The sequence below is a fragment of the Pelecanus crispus genome, chromosome 8 (genome assembly GCF_030463565.1).
Source record: "Pelecanus crispus isolate bPelCri1 chromosome 8, bPelCri1.pri, whole genome shotgun sequence".
Taxonomy (NCBI): Eukaryota; Metazoa; Chordata; class Aves; order Pelecaniformes; family Pelecanidae; genus Pelecanus; species Pelecanus crispus.
In genome coordinates this window covers 47,021,726-47,043,599 of record NC_134650.1, presented here as the reverse complement: position 1 = coordinate 47,043,599, position 21,874 = coordinate 47,021,726, and the positions used below count along the sequence as shown (strand labels likewise).

The following is a 21,874-nucleotide window of genomic DNA, read 5'->3' as shown; positions in this document are numbered from 1 at the left end:
CGCTGGCGGCGCGCAGCGATGACGCGCCGGCGCGCGGTGACGTCAAGACGCCGCGCCCCCCTCTCCCCCGCCGCCGCCGCCGCCATGTTCCGGAGCTTGCTGGTGGCGGCGGCGCAGCGGCCCCAGGCCCCGGGCGGGCCCCCCCGGCGGCCCCCCGCCGGCGGCCCCGCGGCCGAGGCGCTGGAGGCGCAGTTCAGCTGCCCCATCTGCCTGGAGGTTTTCCACCGCGCCGTCGGCATCGCGGGCTGCGGACACACGTGAGCCGGGGCGGCGGGGACCCCCGGCCTGACCCCCACCCCCGCCGCCGGGCCCGCCATGCGCGGGGACCCCTCCGGGGCCTCTGCACTGTGACCCCGGGGCGGGCACCGGGACCCCCATCCCAGCCCCCCTCCCCCGGTGCCGGCACCAGGACCCCCATCCCAGCCCCCCTCCCTCGCAGTGCCGGCACCGGGACCCCCATCCCAGCCCCCCTCCCTCGCAGTGCCGGCACCGGGACCCCCATCCCAGCCCCCCTCCCCCGCGGTGCCGGCACCGGGACCCCCATCCCAGCCCCCCTCCCCCGCAGTGCCGGCACCGGGACCCCCATCCCAGCCCCCCTCCCCCGGTGCCGGCACCGGGACCCCCATCCCAGCCCTCCCCATGCTGGTACGGGACCCCCATCCCCTCTCCCCCGCAGTGCCAGCACCGGGACCACCGTTTCATCTCGCCCCCCTCCCAAAATGCCGGTCTGGGGACCCCCTATCCTGTCTTCCTTCCCCAATGCCGGTGCGGGACCCCCATCCTACCCCCTCATGCCGACACCAGGACCCCCATCCCAGCCCTCCCCATGCTGGTACAGGACCCCCATCCCCTCTCCCCCTCCAGTGCCAGCACCAGAACCCCCATCCCCTCTCCCCCACAGTGTCGGCACCGGGACCCCCATCCCCTCTCCCCCACAGTGTCGGCACCGGGACCCCCATCCCCTCTCCCCCACAGTGTCAGTACCGGGACCCCCATCCCCTCTCCCCCCCAGTGCCGGTACAGGGACCACCATTTCATTTCCTCCACCTCCTCCCCCCGCAAAATGCTGGTATTGGGACCCCCATCCCACCCATCCTATACTGGTATGGGGACCCCCCCATCCTATCTTCACTCTCCAGTGCTGGTGTGGGACCCCCATCTCCCCCACCCCCAGTGCTGGTATGGGGACCCCCATCCCACCCCTCATGCCAGTATGGGGACCTCCATCCCATCTCCCCCCTGGTCCCTGGGGACATGCTGCCCGGGGACCTGGGGTCTGCTTGTCCCCCCAACATTTCGGTGACACCTTGGTCCCCTTCCACGGCCGGTTTCTGGGACACCTCAGCCTCCTGTTGAGGCTGTGGCTTTGCTTGGTGTCCCAGCACGGTCCCGCTCTTCCCCCCCACTGCCCCAGCTCGTTTGGGGCTGGGGGCACTTCTGGGGGTGATGCCAGGGAGCTGGGGCACCATGATTTTGCTCCCAGCGCAGCGGCAGAGGCTTAGCGGTGTTTTATTCCCCCGTTCTGGGTGACATGAGCTGGGTGGGCAGGCGGAGGGGACAGGGACGCAATGACTTTGTGGGGACCCAGCGGGTTTTTGCCTCATGCCCCAGGGGCACCTTCTTGCGCTTCCTCTCCGCTGCTTTGATTTCTCATCCGCGCTCCCGCAGGCGTAAGGACCTTGAAAGGAGGTGAGCCGGGCTCTAATGCGCTCGCTCGCTTTATTCCTGCGTGGCCTTAGATGCTTGGCACCCGTTTGTTTTTGTTTTTTTTTTTTTTGGCTCCGTTCATATCCACTCCCGGCTGCGAGTCTCGGAGCAGCGGCACTGTCTGAGCCACGGCTGCGCATGCAGGGAGCTCCTTCGGGGCTCGGGCTGTGCCTGGCCTCCCCACATCCTCTCCCAAACTCCCAGTTCTGTCCAGTTCTCAAAGTGGGGACGCTGATCCCTGGGTTTTGGGGCAGCCTGGGGTGCACAGGAGTCCCCGAAAGCGGGTGTGCCCCGGGGCAGGGGTCCCGTTTCCCCTCCTTCTCCTCGGCTGGGTCCGCCGCCAGGCCGCTCAACACTGCTCTCTGTGCCCTCAGGTTTTGCGGGGAGTGCCTGCAGCCCTGCCTCCAAGTGCCGTCCCCGCTCTGCCCGCTCTGCCGCATGCCCTTCGACCCCAAGAAGGTGGAGAAAGCTTCCAGCGTGGAGAAGCAGCTTTCGTCCTACAAAGCTCCCTGCAGAGGCTGCAGCAAGAAGGTAAAGCTTGCGGCAGGGGAAAGCTGCCTGTCCCCGTCCCTCGTGGGCACAGCTTTATTCGGCTGCCGATCCCGCAGCCGCGGTGCTGGGGGAGGGAGGTGGTTTGCTGCCCGCGGTTGGGTTTGCGGAGTCCCCCCGTTTGGTGGGTTCCCGAACCGTGCCTGCGAGGTGTGGTGGTGTCCCCTGCGTGTCACGGCTGCCACCGTGAGCCAGGCGAGCAGGGCTACATGGAGACGAAGGCGCGCTCTCCTCGCTGCCTTTGTCAGCAGACCGGAGCTATTATTAGACAGTGGGGACCTTCAAAAGCAGGCTGAGGTTTTCCTGCAACATGGGAGGCACTGAGACAAACCAGCTCTGCTGCTGCTCCTAACGAGGGTAAGGATTTAGGTCTTGCTCAAGGTGCCGTGATCCCAGCGGCTGTGGGGGAGCTGAACTGGCAGCGTGGCCTGGCTCAGCCCGGGGCAGTCTGGTCTGGGACGCTTCAGGGACTGGCCGTAGAGCTGTGATTCATGGTGTTTCTCCGCTGATGCGTTTTTTGGCTTCCGTTAACTTTGGGGATCTTCTTGAAACTCTCTGGCTGCAGGCCAGGAGTGATCCCGTACAGTGTCAGAGCAGTTTAGGGCTTCCGCCTGTCAGCAGTTCCTCTTTTGCAAAGGAAAATGGAGTGCTGCAGTAACGCAGCCTGGGTGGCTTGTGCGTGCCCTCTGGGGCCACGTGCAGCGAGCGTGCAGCTCCAAATCTCTGTCCTGCAAGGAAGGACGGGCTGCTGCAGCGTTTCCACGCTGGTGTGGGTCATCCTGCGCAGACCAGTGCTTGCTCTGACGTCGGCTCTCCTGAGCCATAGCCAGCTGTGTCTGGACAGTGTTCCTGCAGCCTCCAGGAACATTTCTTCTCTCCTTGTTCTCCAGGTGACCCTTGCGAAAATGCGCTCTCACGTCTCGTCCTGCGCGAAGGTGCAGGAGCAGATGGCCAACTGCCCCAAGTTCATTCCAGTTGTCCCCACGTCTCAGCCTATTCCCAGGTAGTGCCACGCGTTGGGTGGGGAACCGTGTCCCTCCTTTCAGGGAGGCAAGGCGCTTCCCTCCCTTACAAACCCTAAAATCCGAGCATGTGGTTTACTTTCCCCTGGGCAAGCACAGGGAGAAACATCAGCACCTTTTCCCTCCTGGCATCTGCAGCACCCTGCACTGCCCTTTTTTTCGGAGCGTGGTTTGGGAGGAAGGACCAACCAAACCAGGGTGGTTCAGCCTGCGGCTGGGGTGGGGACGGGCCTCTGGTTTCTGCTATGGGTGGGTGAGTTTGGAAGGAGTTCATCCTGTCCCTTCCCAGGGGGTCTGAGCTCATCCTTGCTTTCTTTAGCAATATTCCCAATCGCTCGACGTTCGTGTGCCCGTACTGTGGAGCCCGGAACCTGGACCAGCAAGAGCTGGTGAAGCACTGCATGGAGAACCACCGCAACGACCCCAACAAAGTGGTGAGCAACACCAGGGCGCTGGGACGGGCTGGTTCTGTGCGGGATAACTCCTGGAAATCCAAATACACTGTAGCCGATGCTGCATCTGAAGCCACCTGGGCACAGAGCTGCTGCTGTACATGAAGTACAGCTGGATTTCCAGCTCGTTTAGTTTGTTTTAAATCCCTTTGATGGGAGGTGGGGACTTGCCTCTGCTTTGCTAGAGGCTCTCTGGAATGAGCTGCCTACCTCCCCCTGCGCCTGCGACCCGGGTGCTGCAGGATTTCCCCTCCCCATCCCCTCTGGGTTGACCGAGGTGGGGAACTTGCAGCTCTGGCACCATCTCAGAGGCGCTTGCGCATGAACGAGTAACTTGTCAGCGGGCTACCAGCAGCCTGAGCCACGTGCCAGAGGCTCTGTGCACCCAGGGATCTGCGTGGGGGGGATGGGAGGCCCCCCTTATTTAGCCTGTCCTCTGCAGGACACCCTCTGTGAGAGGGGGGACCACTGCTCACCTCTCCCTCGTGTTGCGGCTGCACCAGCCCCCCCGGGGGGGATCATAGAATCATCGAATCGTTTAGGTTGAAAAAGACCTTTAAGATCATCCAGACCAACCATTAACCTAACACTGCCAAGTCCACCACTAAACCAATTAAGCGGAGAGAAATAATTCATTTCATGTTTCCTAGCTTGGTGGCTGGATTATTTTTAATGAAAGTAAAACTGGGAATCACTAAGGTTGGAAAGGATCTCTAAGACCATCAGTCCAGCCATCAACCCAACACCCCCATGCCCACTAAACCATGTCCCAAAGTGCCACCTCTGCCCATTTTTTTAACCCCTCCAGGGATGGGGACTCCCCCACCTCTCTGGGCAGCCTGGTCCAATGCTTGACTACCCTTTCCATGAAGAAATTTTTCCCAATATCCAATCTAAACCTCCCCTGATGCAGCTTGAGCCCATTTCGTCTCGTCCTATCGCTTGTTCCCTGGGAGACGAGCCCGACCCCCCCTCCCTGCCCCCTCCTGTCAGGAGCTGCAGAGCGATCGGGTCTCCCCTCAGCCTCCCCTTCTCCAGGCTGAACACCCCCAGCTCCCTCAGCCGCTCCCCATCAGCCCTGTGCTCCAAGACGGAGGCCGAGGGGTCTGTGCCCACGATTCAGGGTTCCCCTTTGTCCCTGCCCGCTGCAGGTGTGCCCAGTCTGCTCAGCCATGCCCTGGGGGGACCCCAGCTACAAAAGCGCCAACTTCCTCCAGCACCTCCTCCACAGGCACAAGTTCTCCTACGACACCTTCGTGGTGAGTACGTCCCTGAGCCGAAACGGAGTCATCTTCCCCGCTTCCCACCCGGAGCGGCTGGGAGATGAAACCAGCCCTTCCCTTCCCATGCCAGGACCAGCCCGTCCCGCCGTGCAGGGAGGGGAAGGGGACAGTTCCTCCTTCGGGCTTTGCGGGAGGCACGCAGCACACACGTAGCCCCACTCGGGAGACCCCCCACGGGTGTGGGGCTGGGCTCCCTGCCTGCCCCGGAGGGTGCTCGAGCTGGTTGTCATCAGACACACCAGGAAAACATCTCTGAAGGAGGAGAGGGAAATGTCAGACACAGCAGGAAAGCGGCTCTGAAGGAGGAGAGGGAAATGTTAACAGCTCTCCGTGAAGATGGGTTGTTTCCTCCGCGTGCTCCTTTAAACTCTTCCCTTGGGGAACTGTAGCACAAAAGCCCTTTTCTTTGAGGCTTTGTGAGTAGTGGGATGGGAGCAGCCCAGCCTCGGGGCTCGGGGGGTCTGGCTGCTGCACATGGGGGACCTCCGTGGCCCCCCTCTTGGGAACCTGCTGACCCCTCCTGCGTGGGAGTAAGGGTGTGATCACCCAGTCTTGGCTGCAGGGACCGAGGGGAGGTTTTGTTGGCGTCCTGCTTTTATTGCAGGGATGCTAGATTTCAGGGAAAGGAGCCTCTAACTATTTACAGAGAAATAGCCCCGCTTAGGGAGTGATCGCTGTGTTGCATAAACCCAAACCGGAGCGCCAGAGAAGCCCGCGGCCTTGCTAGAAAGCTTTGCCCTTTGGCCACAGCTTCTTGCATGGGCACGTTTCATCCCTGCCGGGTCTCAGAGCAGGGCTGACGTTGGCAGATTCCAGGCCGGAGAGGGACCGTGGGCACAGAGGACCCCCCAAGAAGGATGGCATTCCTGGGGTCTGTGTGCCAGAGGAGATGGAGGCTCACAGGGGGGACGATAAGGAGCAGGAAGGGCTCCTCGCCGTGGCCACCCCCTGCGTGATGGAGGCTGTGTGGCCCAGCACTGCCAACTCTCCTGACCGCCCCTCTCTTTTTTTTTTTTTTTGTTTTTTAATTTTTAGGACTATAACATTGATGAGGAGGCAGCGTTGCAGGCTGCCCTGGCGCTGTCACTCTCCGAGAACTGAGGGCGACCTGCGGAGCATCGGTTCGGACCCCCATTACACCCCCGTCTCCTTTTGCACACTCGGCCTTCCTGCTGGGGAGGCACGGAGCTCATCAGTCCCCCGGCACCTCCGGAGACCCGCTGCCGCCTCTCCTCCCTCTCCTCTCTGGGCAAATCCCACCTTATTTAAGAAGGTGGAGTCTCTTTAGCGTCAGGCTGGACCGGTGAGCGAGCAGAGACGTCTGCTGCCGGGAGGAGAGAGGAGTGAGTGCCGAAGGGCTGGGATCGTTCCTCCGTTAGGCATTTCATATCCGTACATGGAGTATATACCTGTATCCAGATCTATTTATTATTAGCTGCTTTTTGGCACTGTCGTCTTCACGCTCTCTGTTGCAACTGAACAGGTACATAAAACTATGATGCATTTTACGCAGAAATGCCCTAGTTTGAAACTGCAATCATCCACGTCCTTTTGGAAAAGGAAGAAAATGGCACGGAGCATCTTTTTTTTTTTTTTTTTAAAACCTTACAAGGCTGTTTCCAGAGACGTCGGTCTGTCCCGTCCCCTGCGCTACAGGCAGGAGCTGCCTGCTTTGCCTGCTCCCGCGCAGGCCGGGCTGAATCCCGGGGCGAGACGGTTCCCCTCGCGTGCCCCGTGATGGCAGTGGGTTCGGAGGAGTCCGCGGGGATGGCGTCTGGCATCCGGTGAAACTCTCGCCTTCCTCCTTTTGTACCGGCTCTTGGGATACTGAGTTCTTGCGTTTTTCTACATTAATCGGCGTGAAGCCTTTTCCACGTTTTATAGAGTGGGAACAGAAGCTGTTACTCTTCACACTGCAATATCCGTCACCGGGGACGAGAGTATTTTTATGGAACATTATTAAGAAAGTATATTTTTTAAAAAAAAAAAAACCCAAACGAACATGCTGTGGATTTGAAATCGGGCGAGAAGCAGGAGCCGGAGCACGGGCCGGCGGGTGAGAAGCGCACGGGTGCCCTCTTCGGTTATTTCTGGGCCGTTCCCTTCCCTCGCCGGCGTTGTTTCTCCACGACTGGAGGAGCAGGCGCCGAGCGGCTCACCGGGCTGAACCTTTTTGAGGAGCAGCAGCAGCAGCACCGCTTGCCTTCTCCGCCAGCTGCTTGGCCGGCCGCGCTCGCTGAGCTGCTAGCCCTCGGCGACGCGTGGTTGGGCTCGGGGTGGTTTAACCCTTGCGGGCAGAGCTCCGTGGCAGCGCTGGATGCGGCCACGGGCAGGGCGTCGTCTGCGGTGGTGGTTTTGTGGCCGAGGGAGCGGGCAGGTCAGCTGTGACGTGCCGGCACGCGGTGTGGAGCAGCTGGGATGGCGACGGGCATGCCGAGCCTCTTGTCCCCCTGAAATTAGGGGATTGCATCGCCCTTTCCCAGGTTTTTCCCGGGGAATGTGGCACAGCTGGGCAGATGTTGATCCAAGAGGTGCTCCGTAGCATCCCGGTGACCTGTCCCCCTTGGTCCCCTTCCTCTCTGCCCTGCCTGCTGCTGGTGGAGTTCGCTCTGCCGGGCTGGGAGAGGGTGGAAGGGAGATCTCCGCTGCCGGCCTGAGCGTGGCCCCGCTGGGAATTCGGCTCCCGTCAGAAGGGTGGGCGCTTGTGCTGGGGGAGAGCAGCTCCGCGCTGGGACCCTGCCGCCCTTTGGGCTCACGCCAGCAACGACAGGATCGGCCCGAGGCTCCCGGTGAAGGAACTGCGGGGAGGTGGTGGCTCAGGATCCCCGCAGACCTGCCCTGCCGCCTTCCAGTAAGGGTTTGCGGAGCAGAACCATGGGAGAGCGATCCCTCTGCATCTCCCTGCTCGGAGAAGTGCCCTTTCGTGGTTTATCCGAGACTTGGTTCCAGCTCCGCTCTAGCAATACTGTCTTGGTTTGTTTTTTTGGTTGGTTTTTTTTTTTTTTTTTTTTTTTAAACTTTTGATTTAAATAGTACTTGGGTGGGTTTTGGGGCTCTGAGCTGCCCCGTGCCGCCGGCAGCCCTACAAGGAGCCTGCGGAGACCATCCGCTCCCCTGGCAGAAGGCAGGGAAAGGGCTAGAGCTGCTCCGCTCCCCTCCCTCGAGCCGTGGTAGCGAGGAGGGATGGGGTCTTCTCTTACCAGCCCGGCATGGCTGGCACCTGCCTGGCGCAGGGGCTGTTCCCAGTGGGACGGAGTGCGCTGGCATCTCTCAAAAGGGACCCAGGAGGGTTTCCCCATCCCACCCTCGGCTCCCGGAGCAGCCTCCATCAGCGCTCTCGCTTGCAGGGAGCTCCCCGCCTGTGGGACAGCACTATTAACCTCCCCGTCTCCTTCCTTCCTTCCTTCCTCCCTCCTCTTCCTTTTTGCCCCACAATGCCAGAGCAGGGGCAGCAAGAGCTGCTTTTGTAAAGCACTTTAAGGCGCAGGGTGCAGGCGGGCGCTGCACGGCCGGCTCCTGCCTCTCCCCGCTTTGCACGGGGTCGGGTCTGGCTCTGCCCGATGCCAGCCGGGCTGTGCCAGGGATCCCGCCGTGCCGCCAGCCCTCTTCGTCGGTGTGTTCACCCGCGACTTTTTGCATAACTAGAACTTTTAATGAGACCTACTGTTTTTTGAAGAAGAATAAAATCGACGACGTTATTTGTAGCAAACCATTTTTCTCAATAAAGGCAGTTTCATCCACCCGTGGCCTCCCTCTGCGGTCTTTGGGGTGCAGGGCAGGGCTGGGGGTGCTCTTAGCTTATCTGGGCTGCTCCTTCCCCAAACACAGGGCTTGATTTTACGGCTTCGTTCCCCAACTCGCTGACTCCTCCCGTTAACGGCAGCGGTGCCGCAGCGGGGTTTGGTAATACCATTTCATCACCCTGCCCTAGGCTTCCCCAACCCTTATCTTCCCCCCAAATCAAGCGCTTCACAACCCGCTGTCCCAGTGCCGGCTGTTGCCAAATCTGGGGGGATCCCCCCGCCGTACCCCTCCTGGCACCCCCCGGCTGCCTGTGCCGCTGGCAGCCACGTTCCTGGCACTCGGAGGGAGGACACGGGGAGGATGCTTGGCACCACGCGCCCTCCCGAAACCCCGCTGGGCGCTGGCCAGGGGAACGCAGCGGGTGTTTATTCTCCGGGTGTCCCTGGGAAGTGTCCTGGCTCCGAGCCCTCCGGGAATGTCGGGGTTCCCCAGGGACGCGGGCTGGCTCTGCGCGGCCGATCCTCCCGGCACGGGCTGCACCCGTGTCCCCTTCCCTGGGGGACCGATTCTGGGAGCAGCCGCCGGTGTCCCCTCGGAGAGGTACGGGGGTTCACCCTTGTCGCGGCACTGGCACGCTGTGGGCTGCGGGAGCCCATCTGCAGGGCGCGCGGGGTGGCAGTGCCAAGGGACAGGGCTGTCCCCAACGCCGTCCCTTGCACCTGCAGCGTGGCGTGCGGTGGCCAAGGCCAGCCCTCGGGCACCGGTTGGCCCCGGGGCTCCCTGGGGGCTGCCCATGCTAATGAGCCCTGGGGCCTTATGGCACTTGCTGGCACCCGCGGGGACACGGCACGGGGACACGGCACGGGAGCGCGGCACGGGAACACGGCACAGGGACGTGGCACGGGGACGCAGCCCTGCCCGTCGCCCTGCCCGTCCAGCCATGCCCCGCTCCTTCCTGGTGAAGAAGCCCTCCAGCACCCGCATCCCCAACTACGGCCAGCTCGACACCCGTGGTAAGGCCACGCGGTTCTGCCTGCACCGGGGACCCCCGGGACCCCCAGATCCTGCTGGCAGCTGGTGCCTGGCAGTGGCCAGGGGCTCCCCGGCCGGGCTCAGGGTGATGCCCTGTGCCATGATGCCGGGGGGCTTGCTGGCTCCATGCCCCCCGCTGTCAGCCCCATCGCAGTTGGCTCAGGCAGCCAACGCTGGTGATAGTGCCTGGGGGGGGGGGGGGGGGGGCATGAGAATTGGGGTCACCCGGGGGCTTCCCCTCTAACATACCCCCACCCACCCCACCCATACGGGGGTCCCTGCGCTGTTGTGGGGGGCGGGAGCGGGTCAGTGGGTGCTTGCCAGCACGGTGCCTGCCCCCCAGCCATGCTGCCCTAGGGCACGCCCAGATTTTGGGGTGCACCCAGCCCCAGGCGAGCCGGCACCTGGGCACATGCTGGGCTCCAGCGGGCGCTGGGCGTGTCTGTGACTCCCCTTTTGCGGGGGGAAGGAGCGGTTTTGCTCCATTTTGCTGTGGGTGCATCAGTTCTGCCCCGCACAGGGGTGGGAGCAGAGGCGGGGGGACATGGTGCAGATGAGTGCCCGCCGAGTGCGTGACCCCTGGGGGGGCTCCGGGGATGGGTGGGCAGCCCGGCTGCCTTCCCTTAAACCCCCTCCCCGCTCCCGCAGAGCTCGACGGCTTGTGTGACTGCGGGGGGCTGCTCCCCCCAGGCTGCCACCAGCCCCCCGCACCCCCTGCTCCCCCCGGGCTGCGGGACCACGGCCACCTCCTCGCCCGCTTCTCCCTCCCACTGCCCCCCGACACCAAGGCTCCCTGCATCCTGCCGGGCACCCGGAGCCCGGGCACCCCCCTGAAGGACACCCAGACCCTCAACCTACCCCCGCGGCGGCGAAGCTTCAGCTGCCGGCACTGCGCCCGGCTGTATGCCAGCCTGCGTGCCCTGAAGATGCACATCCGCACCCACACCCTGCCCTGCCTCTGCCGCCTCTGCGGCAAAGCCTTCTCCCGGCCCTGGCTGCTCCAGGGCCACATCCGCACCCACACAGGTAAGGACGTGTCCCCCCGGCTGCTGCTGGCACCGCCGGCACCTCTGCTTTTTGGGGATGACGGGTGGAAAATCGCCGCCCGTCCAAGCGCGGCGTCGCTTGCTCCTTGGGAGGGACCTGGCTGGGGTGGGCACAGCCGGGGATCCCGGTGCTGGCGTGCTGGCATGCACCCCAAATCCTGTGGGAGACCCCACGGCAGGTGCCACCCTAATATTGCCCACCGGGAAAGCACCGATGGGTTTCGGGGACTCCTGGGATGCGCTGGGGATCTGGGGTAGACATGGCGAAAAGTGATGAGAGCGGCACGGAACGGGACAGGGCATGGGGATTTGGGGGGACCTTGGGTACCGGGGGGTGCCCTGAGCGCGTGTCCCGCAGGGGAGAAGCCCTTCGCCTGCCCCCACTGCAGCCGGGCCTTTGCCGACCGCTCCAACCTCCGCGCCCACCTCCAGACCCACTCGGATGTCAAGAAATACCGGTGCCGCGCCTGCGCCAGGACCTTCTCCCGCATGGCGCTGCTGGCCCGGCACGAGGAGGGGGGATGCTGCGGGGCGTCCTGAGCCCCCCGCCATGCGCAGCTGCCCCGGGGAGGGCAGCGAGCGCCGTGCTGCACCGTGCAGTGCTGTTCTGCACTGTGCCGTGCCATGCTGTGCCGTGCTGCACCGCGCCATGCCATGCTGTGCTGTGCAGTGCCATTCTACACTGTGCCATGCTGTGCCGTGCAGTGGCATGCTGCGCCGTGCCATGCCGTGCCATGCAATGCTGTGCTGCGCAGTGCCATTCTACACTGTGCCATGCTGTGCCGTGCTGCGCCGTGCCGTGCCGTGCCGTGCCGTGCTGCGCTGTGTAGTGCCATTCTGCACCATGCCGTGCTATTGCTGTGCCATGCTGCACCGTGCAGTGCTGTTCTGCACTGTGCCGTGCCATGCTGTGCCGTGCTGCGCTGTGCCATGCCGTGCCATGCCATGCTGTGCAGTGCCATTCTGCACCATGCCGTGCCATACTGTGCCGTGCAGTGCCGTGCTGCGCCATGCCGTGCCATGCCGTGCCGTGCTGCGCTGTGCAGTGCCATTCTGCACCATGCCGCGCTATTGCTGTGCCATGCTGCGCCGTGCAGTGCTGTTCTGCGCCGTGCAGTGCCATTCTGCACCATGCCGTGCCATGCTGCGCTGTGCAGTGCCATTCTGCACCATGCCGCGCTATTGCTGTGCCATGCTGCGCCGTGCAGTGCTGTTCTGCACCATGCCATGCCATGCTGTGCCATGCTGCACCGTGCCATGCCATGCCATGCTGTGCTGCACCATGCAGTGCCATTCTGCACCGTGCCGTGCCATGCTGTGCCATGCCGTGCCATGCTGCACTGTGCAGTGCCGTTCTGCACTGAGCTGCGCCGTGCTGTGCCATGCTGTGCCGTGCTGCACCATGCTGTGCCATGCTGCGCTGCATCGTACTGTGCCATGCCGTGCCGTGCTGCGCCATGCTGTGCCGTGCCATGTTGCACCGTACTGTGCCATGCTGCACCGTGCTGTGCTGCATCATACTGTGCCATGCTGTGCTGTGCTGTGCTATGCCATGTTGCACCGTGCTGCGCTGCATCATGCTGTGCCGTGCCATGCCATGCTGCACCATGCCGTGCAATGCCATGTTGTACTGTGCTGTGCCATGCCGGTGCAACAACCCAAGAAGGGGCACGAAAGCGTCGGACAGCACTACCTGGACTTTGGCAGCGGGTTGCCGAAGCCCCATGGCTGCTCCCCGGCGGCTCTGGGGCTGGGGGTCATGGTGCCTGGCCCGTTCCCCGCCACTCTGGGACACCAGGAAGGATTCTTACCCCTTACATTGCAGGAGACATTAAAAACGGAGCAGAGCACTGTGGGTGTAAGTGGAGAAAGTGTCCCTTATCGCTGCCAGGGCTGTCCCTGCTGCACCGGCATCGTGTCCCGCCAGCCCCGGCGCAGGATCCGGCCAGAATCCAGCTGCCAGCCCCTCTGTGTGTCGTGCAGAGCATCCCCCTCCCTCTCCCGCATCCCCACAGCTCCCTGCCTGGAGAACGGGAACAGCGCTGCTGAGGGATGGAGCGGGGCCCCTGCCTGGCCTCGTGCCCCAAAAAAGGGACCCGGTGGCCTTTGGGCTCAGGGCGGCGTGGCCCCAGCGCCGTGCTGGGGTCTGGCCTGGCCGGGCAGGGCTGGGATGGCAGAGATGGTGGGGACAAGGACACCCCGCAAGCGGCCCTGAGCATCCCCAATATTCGGTGATGGCGGTGGGACCATCCCCATCGTGGGGGTCCCAGCCCCACGGCCCCGCGATGGCAGGGACGGCCCCGTGCCCGCTGGTGTCACCCCGGGTGCCGGGGCATGGCGGTGGGGGGGGACGGGGGACAGGGTTTGGGTGGGTGCCGGAGGAAGCCGCCACGTGCACCCCGTGCTATTTGCGGCTCTGCCCGGCTAAATCGGGCCCCGCACCTGTGCCGGCGGCACGGGGAAAGAATCCCACACCCCAAAATAGCCACATGCCAGCCCCTCCCCGCCCACCCATGGAAAATACTTATAAATCCCTGGGGGGGCATGGCTGGGGAGCCCCCACCCCGCCACCGAGGGGGTCCCCAAAGCTCCCCACTATGGAGAGGGGTGGGATGGGGGGGGAGGGTGCTCCCCTCATCCCCCCTGGGTGTTTACTGGGGGTGGGATGGGCCCCACGCCCCCCCTGCCCGCGGTGACGCTGGGGGGAGCGGGGCTTTGCCCGCTGGCCCTTCCGTGTCACCCCCGGGCACCTGGATTTCTGGGATATTTTCCGCTGCGAGTGAGCGACCGGAGGATAAAAATACACCGGGGGGGGGACACACGCGGTGGGGCCCGGCTGGGGGTGCCCGTGGGGGCGGTTTGGGGCCACCCGGGGGAATGGGGTGGGCTCCCAGCCCCTGGCATGCTGGGGGCACTGGGAGCACTGGGCAGGGGCACTGGGAGCACTGGAGGCTCTGGGGCTACTGGGGTCACTGCGAGCACCATGGGGGGACTGGGAGCACTGGAGGGGTACTGGGATATTGGGGTACTGGGCATACTGGGAGCACTGGGGGCTGCAGGGGAGGCACTGGGATACTGGGGGCCCTGAAGGCTCTAGGAGCACTGGGGGAGTACTGGGGATATTGGGAGCACTGGGGTGTGAGGACTACAGGGGTCTTGGGGAGCACTGGGGGCACTGGCGGGGTACTGGGGACACTGGGAGAGCGCTGGGGTAACTGGGAGCACTGGTGCATTGGGGGTGCTGAGGGCACGGGGAACACTGGGGTAACACCGGAGCACCGGGGTGCCGGGGGCAGAGGGCTGTTCGGGGGCATGGGGGGCGCTGGGACCACTGGGGGGGTACTGGGATATTGGGGTACTGGGCATACTGGGAGCACTGGGGGCTGCGAAGGCACTGGGAGCACTGGAGGCACTGGGATACTGGGCTCTGGGAGCACTGGGGGAGTACTGGGGATATTGGGAGCACTGGGGTGTGAGGACTACAGGGGTCTTGGGGAGCACTGGGGGCACTGGCGGGGTACTGGGGACACTGGGAGAGCACTGGGGTAACTGGGAGCACTGGTGCATTGGGGGTGCTGAGGGCACAGGGAGCACTGGGGTAACACCGGAGCACCGGGGTGCCGGGGGCAGAGGGCTGTTCGGGGGCATGGGGGGCGCTGGGACCACTGGGGGGGTACTGGGATATTGGGGTACTGGGCATACTGGGAGCACTGGGGGCTGCGAAGGCACTGGGAGCACTGGAGGCACTGGGATACTGGGCTCTGGGAGCACTGGGGGAGTACTGGGGATATTGGGAGCACTGGGGTGTGAGGACTACAGGGGTCTTGGGGAGCACTGGGGGCACTGGCGGGGTACTGGGGACACTGGGAGAGCGCTGGGGTAACTGGGAGCACTGGTGCATTGGGGGTGCTGAGGGCACAGGGAGCACTGGGGTAACACCGGAGCACCGGGGTGCCGGGGGCAGAGGGCTGTTCGGGGGCATGGGGGGCGCTGGGACCACTGGGGGGGTACTGGGATATTGGGGTACTGGGCATACTGGGAGCACTGGGGGCTGCGAAGGCACTGGGAGCACTGGAGGCACTGGGATACTGGGCTCTGGGAGCACTGGGGGAGTACTGGGGATATTGGGAGCACTGGGGTGTGAGGACTACAGGGGTCTTGGGGAGCACTGGGGGCACTGGCGGGGTACTGGGGACACTGGGAGAGCGCTGGGGTAACTGGGAGCACTGGTGCATTGGGGGTGCTGAGGGCACGGGGAGCACTGGGGTAACACCGGAGCACCGGGGTGCCGGGGGCAGAGGGCTGTTCGGGGCACTGGGAGCACTGGGATTTTGGGGTACTGGGCACACTGGGAGCACTGGGGGCTGCAGGGGGTCACCGCGGCCCCCGGCCCCCCCCGGTGGGCACCGCCCCCGCCGGCCCGCAGCGGCGCATGCGCAGCTCCTTCCCGACTCGAAGATGGCGCCCCCGCCTGCCCGTCCCAGCGCCGGCAGGGGGCGGGGAGAGGCGGGGCCGCTCCGTGGTCCGATCGCTGCTATTGGGCGCCGGGTGCCGGGCGCTGCGGCGCTGGCCAATGGCGAGGCGGAGACGCGCCACGGGCGACGGCCACGTGGGTGGTGCGGGGGCGGGGCTTGAGGCCGCCCGCACCGTGCCGGGAGCGGCGGCGGCGGCGGCGGCGGCAGCGCGATGGCGGAGGAGCAGGCGCTCGCCATGGTCACCTGCACGGCCCCCGTCAACATCGCCGTCATCAAGTACTGTGAGTGCCGGGGTGCGGGGCCGGCACCCCCCTCGGGCCGCGGCAGCCCCCGGGCCGCGACCCCCGGGCGCAGCGGGGTGCGGGGCGGGCCGGGCTCGGGGCCGGGTTTGGCACCGGGGCTGGGAGTGAGCAGGGATGGCGGGCCGGGCCGGGCCACGCCGTGCCAAGCCGTGCCATGGTGTGTTGTGCCATGCCGTGCCGTGCCAAGCCAACCTACGCCACGCTGGGCCGTGCTGTGCCGTGCCGCTCTGTGCCATGCCAAGCTGTGCCGTGCCGTGCCAAGTGATATTGTGCCGTGCCAAGTGATATTGTACCGTGCCAAGCACTTCTATGCCACGCTGGGCCGCTCTGTGCCGTGCCGCTCTGTGCCGTGCCAAGCTGTGCCGTGCCATGCCAAGTGATATTGTGCCGTGCCAAATGATATTGTGCCGTGCCAAGCACTTCTATGCCACGCTGTGCCATGCCGTGCCATGCCAAGCCAACCTATGCCAAGCTGTGCCATGCTATGCCAAGTGATATTGTGCCATGCCAAGTGATATTGTGCCGTGCCAAGTGATATTGTGCCGTGCCAAGCAGTTCTATGCCACGCTGGGCCGTGCCGGGCTGTGCCATGCTGTGCTGTGCCACTCTGTGCTGTGCCAAGCTGTGCCGTGCCATGCCAAGTGATATTGTGCCGTGCCAAGTGATATTGTGCCATGCCAAGCAGTGCCGTGCCATGCCATGCCATGCCAAGCAATACTGTGCCATGCCAAGCAGTGCTGTGCCATGCCATGCCATACCATACCATGCAATGCCAAGTGATATTATGCCATGCCAAGCAGTGCTGTGCCATGCCATGCCATGCCAAACGATACTGTGCCATGCCAAGCAGTGCCGTGCCATGCCATGCCATGCCAAGCAATACTGTGCCATGCCAAGCAGTGCTGTGCCATGCCATGCCATACCATACCATGCGATGCCAAGTGATATTATGCCATGCCAAGCAGTGCTGTGCCATGCCATGCCATGCCAAACGATACTGTGCCATGCCAAGCAGTGCCGTGCCATGCCATGCCATGCCAAGCAATACTGTGCCATGCCAAGCAGTGCTGTGCCATGCCATGCCATACCATACCATGCGATGCCAAGTGATATTATGCCATGCCAAGCAGTGCTGTGCCATGCCATGCCATGCCAAACGATACTGTGCCATGCCAAGCAGTGCCGTGCCATGCCATGCTATGCCAAGCAATACTGTGCCATGCCAAGCAGTGCTGTGCCATGCCATGCCATACCATACCATGCGATGCCAAGTGATATTATGCCATGCCAAGCAGTGCTGTGCCATGCCATGCCATGCCAAACGATACTGTGCCATGCCAAGCAGTGCCGTGCCATGCCATGCCATGCCAAGCAATACTGTGCCATGCCAAGCAGTGCTGTGCCATGCCATGCCATACCATACCATGCGATGCCAAGTGATATTATGCCATGCCAAGCAGTGCTGTGCCATGCCGTGCCATGCCAAACGATACTGTGCCATGCCAAGCAGTGCCGTGCCATGCCATGCCATGCCAAGCAATACTGTGCCATGCCAAGCAGTGCTGTGCCATGCCATGCCATACCATACCATGCGATGCCAAGTGATATTATGCCATGCCAAGCAGTGCTGTGCCATACCATGCCATGCCAAACGATACTGTGCCATGCCAAGCAGTGCCGTGCCATGCCATGCCGTGCCAAGCAATACTGTGCCATGCCAAGCAGTGCTGTGCCATGCCATGCCATACCATACCATGCGATGCCAAGTGATATTATGCCATGCCAAGCAGTGCTGTGCCATGCCGTGCCATGCCAAACGATACTGTGCCATGCCAAGCAGTGCCGTGCCATGCCATGCCATGCCAAGCAATACTGTGCCATGCCAAGCAGTGCTGTGCCATGCCATGCCATACCATACCATGCGATGCCAAGTGATATTATGCCATGCCAAGCAGTGCTGTGCCATGCCATGCCATGCCAAACGATACTGTGCCATGCCAAGCAGTGCCGTGCCATGCCATGCCGTGCCAAGCAATACTGTGCCATGCCAAGCAGTGCTGTGCCATGCCATGCCATACCATACCATGCGATGCCAAGTGATATTATGCCATGCCAAGCAGTGCTGTGCCATGCCATGCCATGCCAAACGATACTGTGCCATGCCAAGCAGTGCCGTGCCATGCCATGCCATGCCAAGCAATACTGTGCCATGCCAAGCAGTGCTGTGCCATGCCATGCCATACCATACCATGCGATGCCAAGTGATATTATGCCATGCCAAGCAGTGCTGTGCCATGCCATGCCATGCCAAACGATACTGTGCCATGCCAAGCAGTGCCGTGCCATGCCATGCCATGCCAATCAATACTGTGCCATGCCAAGCAGTGCTGTGCCATGCCATGCCATACCATACCATGCGATGCCAAGTGATATTATGCCATGCCAAGCAGTGCTGTGCCATGCCATGCCATGCCAAACGATACTGTGCCATGCCAAGCAGTGCCGTGCCATGCCATGCCATGCCAAGCAATACTGTGCTATGCCAAGCAGTGCTGTGCCATGCCATGCCATACCATACCATGCGATGCCAAGTGATATTATGCCATGCCAAGCAGTGCTGTGCCATGCCATGCCATGCCAAACGATACTGTGCCATGCCAAGCAGTGCCGTGCCATGCCATGCCATGCCAAGCAATACTGTGCCATGCCAAGCAGTGCTGTGCCATGCCATGCCATACCATACCATGCGATGCCAAGTGATATTATGCCATGCCAAGCAGTGCTGTGCCATGCCATGCCATGCCAAACGATACTGTGCCATGCCAAGCAGTGCCATGCCATGCCATGCCATGCCATGCCATACCATACCATGCCATGCCAAGTGATATCGTGCCATGCCAAGCAGTGCCGTGCCATACCATACCATGCCATGCCAAACGATATTGTGCCGTGCCACGCAGCACCGTGCCGTGCTGTGCCGTGCCACGCCGTGCCATCTTTTGCAGGGGGCAAGCGGGACAACGACCTGATCCTGCCCATCAACTCCTCGCTGAGCGTGACGCTGCACCAGGACCAGGTCTGGGGGAGGGGGGGCAGGGTCTGGGGCAGGCCCCTCTGCCCCCCAGCCCGTGCACGGCGCGGGGTGCTGAGCCCCCCCACCCGCTGCGCTCACCCCGCTCTCCCCGGCAGCTGAAGACCACCACCACGGCCGCCGCCAGCCGGGACTTCACAGAGGACCGGCTGTGGCTGAACGGGGAGGAGGCCGACGTGGGGCACCCCCGGCTGCAGGCCTGCCTGTGGGAGGGTGAGTGCCCCCCAAACGCCGGGCACCCCCGGGAGCCAGGCGGGGTGTCCCCCGCACCAACCCTCTCCCGCTTGTCCCCTCGCAGTGCGACGCTTGGCCCGTAAACGCCGGGGCGGCAGCGCCGAGGACGCGGCCCCCCTCAACCTCTCCTACAAAATCCACATCGCCACCGAGAACAACTTCCCCACCGCCGCCGGCCTGGCGTCCTCTGCCGCCGGCTACGCCTGCCTGGGTGGGTGAGCGGGGACCTGGGGGGTGAAACGGGAGGTGGGGGGGTGGCAGGGGTGTCCCCCCGCCTTGCCTTGACCCCGTCCCGTCTCTGCAGTGTCGGCGCTGGCGCGGCTGTACGGCGTGGAGGGCGAGCTGTCGGAGGTGGCGCGGCGCGGTTCGGGCAGCGCCTGCCGCAGCATGTTGGGGGGCTTCGTGCAGTGGCAGCGGGGCGAGCGGGCCGGACGGCAGGGACAGCGTCGCCCAGCAAGTGGCCCCCGAAACGCACTGGCCGGAGCTCAGGGTCCTCGTCCTGGTGGTGAGGGGCTGGGGAAGGGGCACCGGCTGCGCCCACCCCCCCGCGGCTGGCTGGGGTTTGCGGGGAGGGTGCTGGGAGCACCCCAACCCCGCGTGGGTGCAGACCCCGGGGCTCAGGGTGGGTCTGGGGGTTCGGGAGGGGGTGACGTCCCACTGTCTGTGCCCCCCCCCCCAGGTCAGTGGGGAGAAGAAGCAGGTGGGCAGCACGGCGGGGATGCAGACCAGCGTGGAGACCAGCCCCTTGCTGAAGGTACGGGGCCACGGGCCTGATCCTGCCGCAGGGAGGGCTTGGGGGCCTGTTTCCCTCAATGGGGGGGACACTTCTGCGTGCTGGGGGGCACGGAGGGAGGGCAGGGGGGCTGCGCTCGCGACGCCACCCAAGCAAAGCCCAAAGGGTTGCGGCGCCGCCGGTGTCCCCGAACCGGGGTGACCACGGCTGCCGTGACAGCACCGGGCGGAGGCGGTGGTGCCGGAGCGCCTGGCCCGGATGATACGGCACATCAGCGAGCGGGACTTCGAGGGTTTCGGGCAGCTCACCATGCAGGACAGCAACCAGTTCCACGCCACCTGCCTCGACACCTTCCCCCCCATCTTCTACCTCAACGACCTCTCGCGGCAAATCATCGCCCTGGCACACCGCTTCAACGCCCACCACGGACGCACCAAGGTACCGGCCGGCCGCGCCGGCTTCGCGGGGCTCCCGCTTCGCTGCGGTGCCGTGGTTCCTCACCAGGTCCCCATGTCGTGCCCCCCCCTCCTCGCCATCCCGCCGCAGGTAGCCTACACCTTCGACGCCGGCCCCAACGCCGTCATCTTCACGCTGGCCGACACCGTGGCCGAATTCGTGGAGGTGGTGAGACGCAGCTTCCCCCCGGCCACCAATGGGGACCAGTAAGCGCGACGCCATCTCTTACTGGGGCGGGGGGAGCGGGGCGGCGGGGCAGGGGCTGAGCGCTCGGCCATGCCGCAGGTTCGTGCGGGGGCTGCCCGTCGGCTCGGCCTCGCTGCCGGAGGAGCTGCTCGCGGCCGTGGTGACGGAGCCGGTGCTGGGGGCCATCCGGTACCTCCTGCACACCAAGGTGCGGGGCTGGGGGGGAGCGTGGGGCGGGGGGACCCCGCTGCCTGGCCTCTGTGGCGAGGCCCCGGCCCTGGCCCCGGCCCTGGGGGGTGTGGGGGACCCCATCCCTGTCCCCATCCTCAGGGCTGTGTGGGACCCCGTCCCTGTCCCCAGGGGGGTGTGGGGGACCCCATCCCTGTCCCCAGGGGTGCACAGGACCCTGTCCCTGTCCCCATCCCCATCCCCAGGGCTGTGGGGGGGGCCCCATCCCTGTCCCCAGGGGGGTGTGCAGGGGTCCCCATCCCTGTCCCCATCCCCAGGGGGGTGTGGGGGACCCCCTCCGTGTCCTCAGGGGGGTGTGCGGGGGTCCCCATCCCTGTCCCCATCCCCAGGGCTGTGCAGAGGTCCCTATCCCTGTCCCAATCCCCAGGGGGGTGTGCGGGGGTCCCCATCCCTGTCCCCATCCCCAGGGCTGTGCAGAGGTCCCTATCCCTGTCCCAATCCCCAGGGGGGTGTGGGGGACCCCATCCCGATCCCCAGGGGTGCACAGGACCCTGTCCCTGTCCCCAGGGGGTTGTGTGGGACCCCCTCCCCATCCCCAGGGCTGTGTGGGGGACCCTATCCCCGTCCCCATCCCCAGGGGGGTGTGGGGGGGACCCCATCCCCAGGGGTGCACAGGACCCCATCCCTGTCCCCATCCCCAGGGCTGTGTGGGGGACCCCGTCCCTGTCCCCATCCCCAGGGCAGGGTGTGGGGGACCCCATCCCCAGGGGCGCACAGGACCCCATCCCTAGACACATTCCCACTGGCGTGACCAAGGGGGTGGCTTTTTGGGGTCCGTGGCGCCCAGAGCTGCCCCACAGCCCCAAGGCGGGGGTCCCCGCAGAGAGCGGGGGGGCTCCCTGGTGCCAGGGTCGGTCCCCGCTGCCCCTAACCCCTCTCCTGCCCCACAGCCCGGCCCCGGACCCCAGCTCCTGGATGACCCCAACCAGCATCTCCTGGGAGCGGACGGGCTGCCCGCCCGCCGCGCCTGAGCCCCGGTGACACCGCTGGGGACCACCGCTGGGGACGGCTGGGATGGCTGCGGGGGGCACTCCGGGGGGCTCGGGGTGCTGAGTCCTGGCCCGGTGCCAAGCTGTCCCCAGCTCCCGGGGCAGGATGAGACCCCCGGGGCTGGTTTTTACTCTTTTTGTAAGGAAATAGAGGTTTTCCGGCTGCAGTGCTGTTTTGGGGTGAATGGGCCCCCCTGGGGGGGTGGTGCCAGGGTGGGGGGTTGCCAGCCAAAAGGTGGGGAGCAGGAAAGGGGCCCGGACCCTGCTAACGGCTGTGCCTGGCCCTGCTGGGACCCATCCTGTCCCCCCCATTGTCCCTGCTGG

At 64.5% G+C, this 21,874-nt stretch overlaps 3 protein-coding genes across 3 annotated transcripts; all 3 read left to right on the top strand.

Annotated features, from left to right (window-relative positions):
* Positions 1-84: 84 nt before the first annotated feature.
* RNF166 (ring finger protein 166) lies at positions 85-6,638 on the top strand. The gene is made up of 6 exons (XM_075715419.1): positions 85-257; positions 2,082-2,238; positions 3,147-3,259; positions 3,598-3,712; positions 4,882-4,989; positions 6,049-6,638. The coding sequence occupies exons 1-6, from the start codon at positions 85-87 to the stop codon at positions 6,112-6,114; spliced, it is 732 nt and encodes a 243-aa protein (XP_075571534.1). The 3' UTR covers positions 6,115-6,638.
* A 3,059-nt stretch (positions 6,639-9,697) lies between these two features.
* Positions 9,698-11,375, top strand: SNAI3 (snail family transcriptional repressor 3). The gene is made up of 3 exons (XM_075714813.1): positions 9,698-9,874; positions 10,578-10,815; positions 11,194-11,375. Exons 1-3 carry the CDS (start codon positions 9,698-9,700, stop codon positions 11,373-11,375), a joined length of 597 nt encoding a protein of 198 aa, XP_075570928.1.
* A 4,146-nt stretch (positions 11,376-15,521) lies between these two features.
* MVD (mevalonate diphosphate decarboxylase) lies at positions 15,522-21,532 on the top strand. Its single transcript, XM_075715550.1, is given in 11 exon segments — positions 15,522-15,591; positions 18,618-18,688; positions 18,802-18,916; positions 19,002-19,148; positions 19,242-19,366; positions 19,368-19,442; positions 19,617-19,691; positions 19,890-20,108; positions 20,217-20,332; positions 20,412-20,520; positions 21,452-21,532. Coding segments are annotated over 11 exon segments (1,203 nt in total).
* The last annotated feature ends 342 nt before the right edge of the window (positions 21,533-21,874 follow it).

Excerpts from the sequence above, each read along its gene's own strand:
- SNAI3 (XM_075714813.1), top strand. The coding sequence starts at position 9,698 with ATGCCCCGCTCCTTCCTGGTGAAGAAGCCCTCCAGCACCCGCATCCCC. Across the intron at positions 9,875-10,577 it reads GCTCCCCGGCCGGGCTCAGG|GCTCCCTGCATCCTGCCGGG; the intron begins GTGATGCCCTGT and ends CCCGACACCAAG. Across the intron at positions 10,816-11,193 it reads CCACATCCGCACCCACACAG|GGGAGAAGCCCTTCGCCTGC; the intron begins GTAAGGACGTGT and ends CGTGTCCCGCAG.
- RNF166 (XM_075715419.1), top strand. The coding sequence starts at position 85 with ATGTTCCGGAGCTTGCTGGTGGCGGCGGCGCAGCGGCCCCAGGCCCCG. Across the intron at positions 3,260-3,597 it reads ACGTCTCAGCCTATTCCCAG|CAATATTCCCAATCGCTCGA; the intron begins GTAGTGCCACGC and ends TGCTTTCTTTAG. Across the intron at positions 4,990-6,048 it reads TCTCCTACGACACCTTCGTG|GACTATAACATTGATGAGGA; the intron begins GTGAGTACGTCC and ends TTTAATTTTTAG.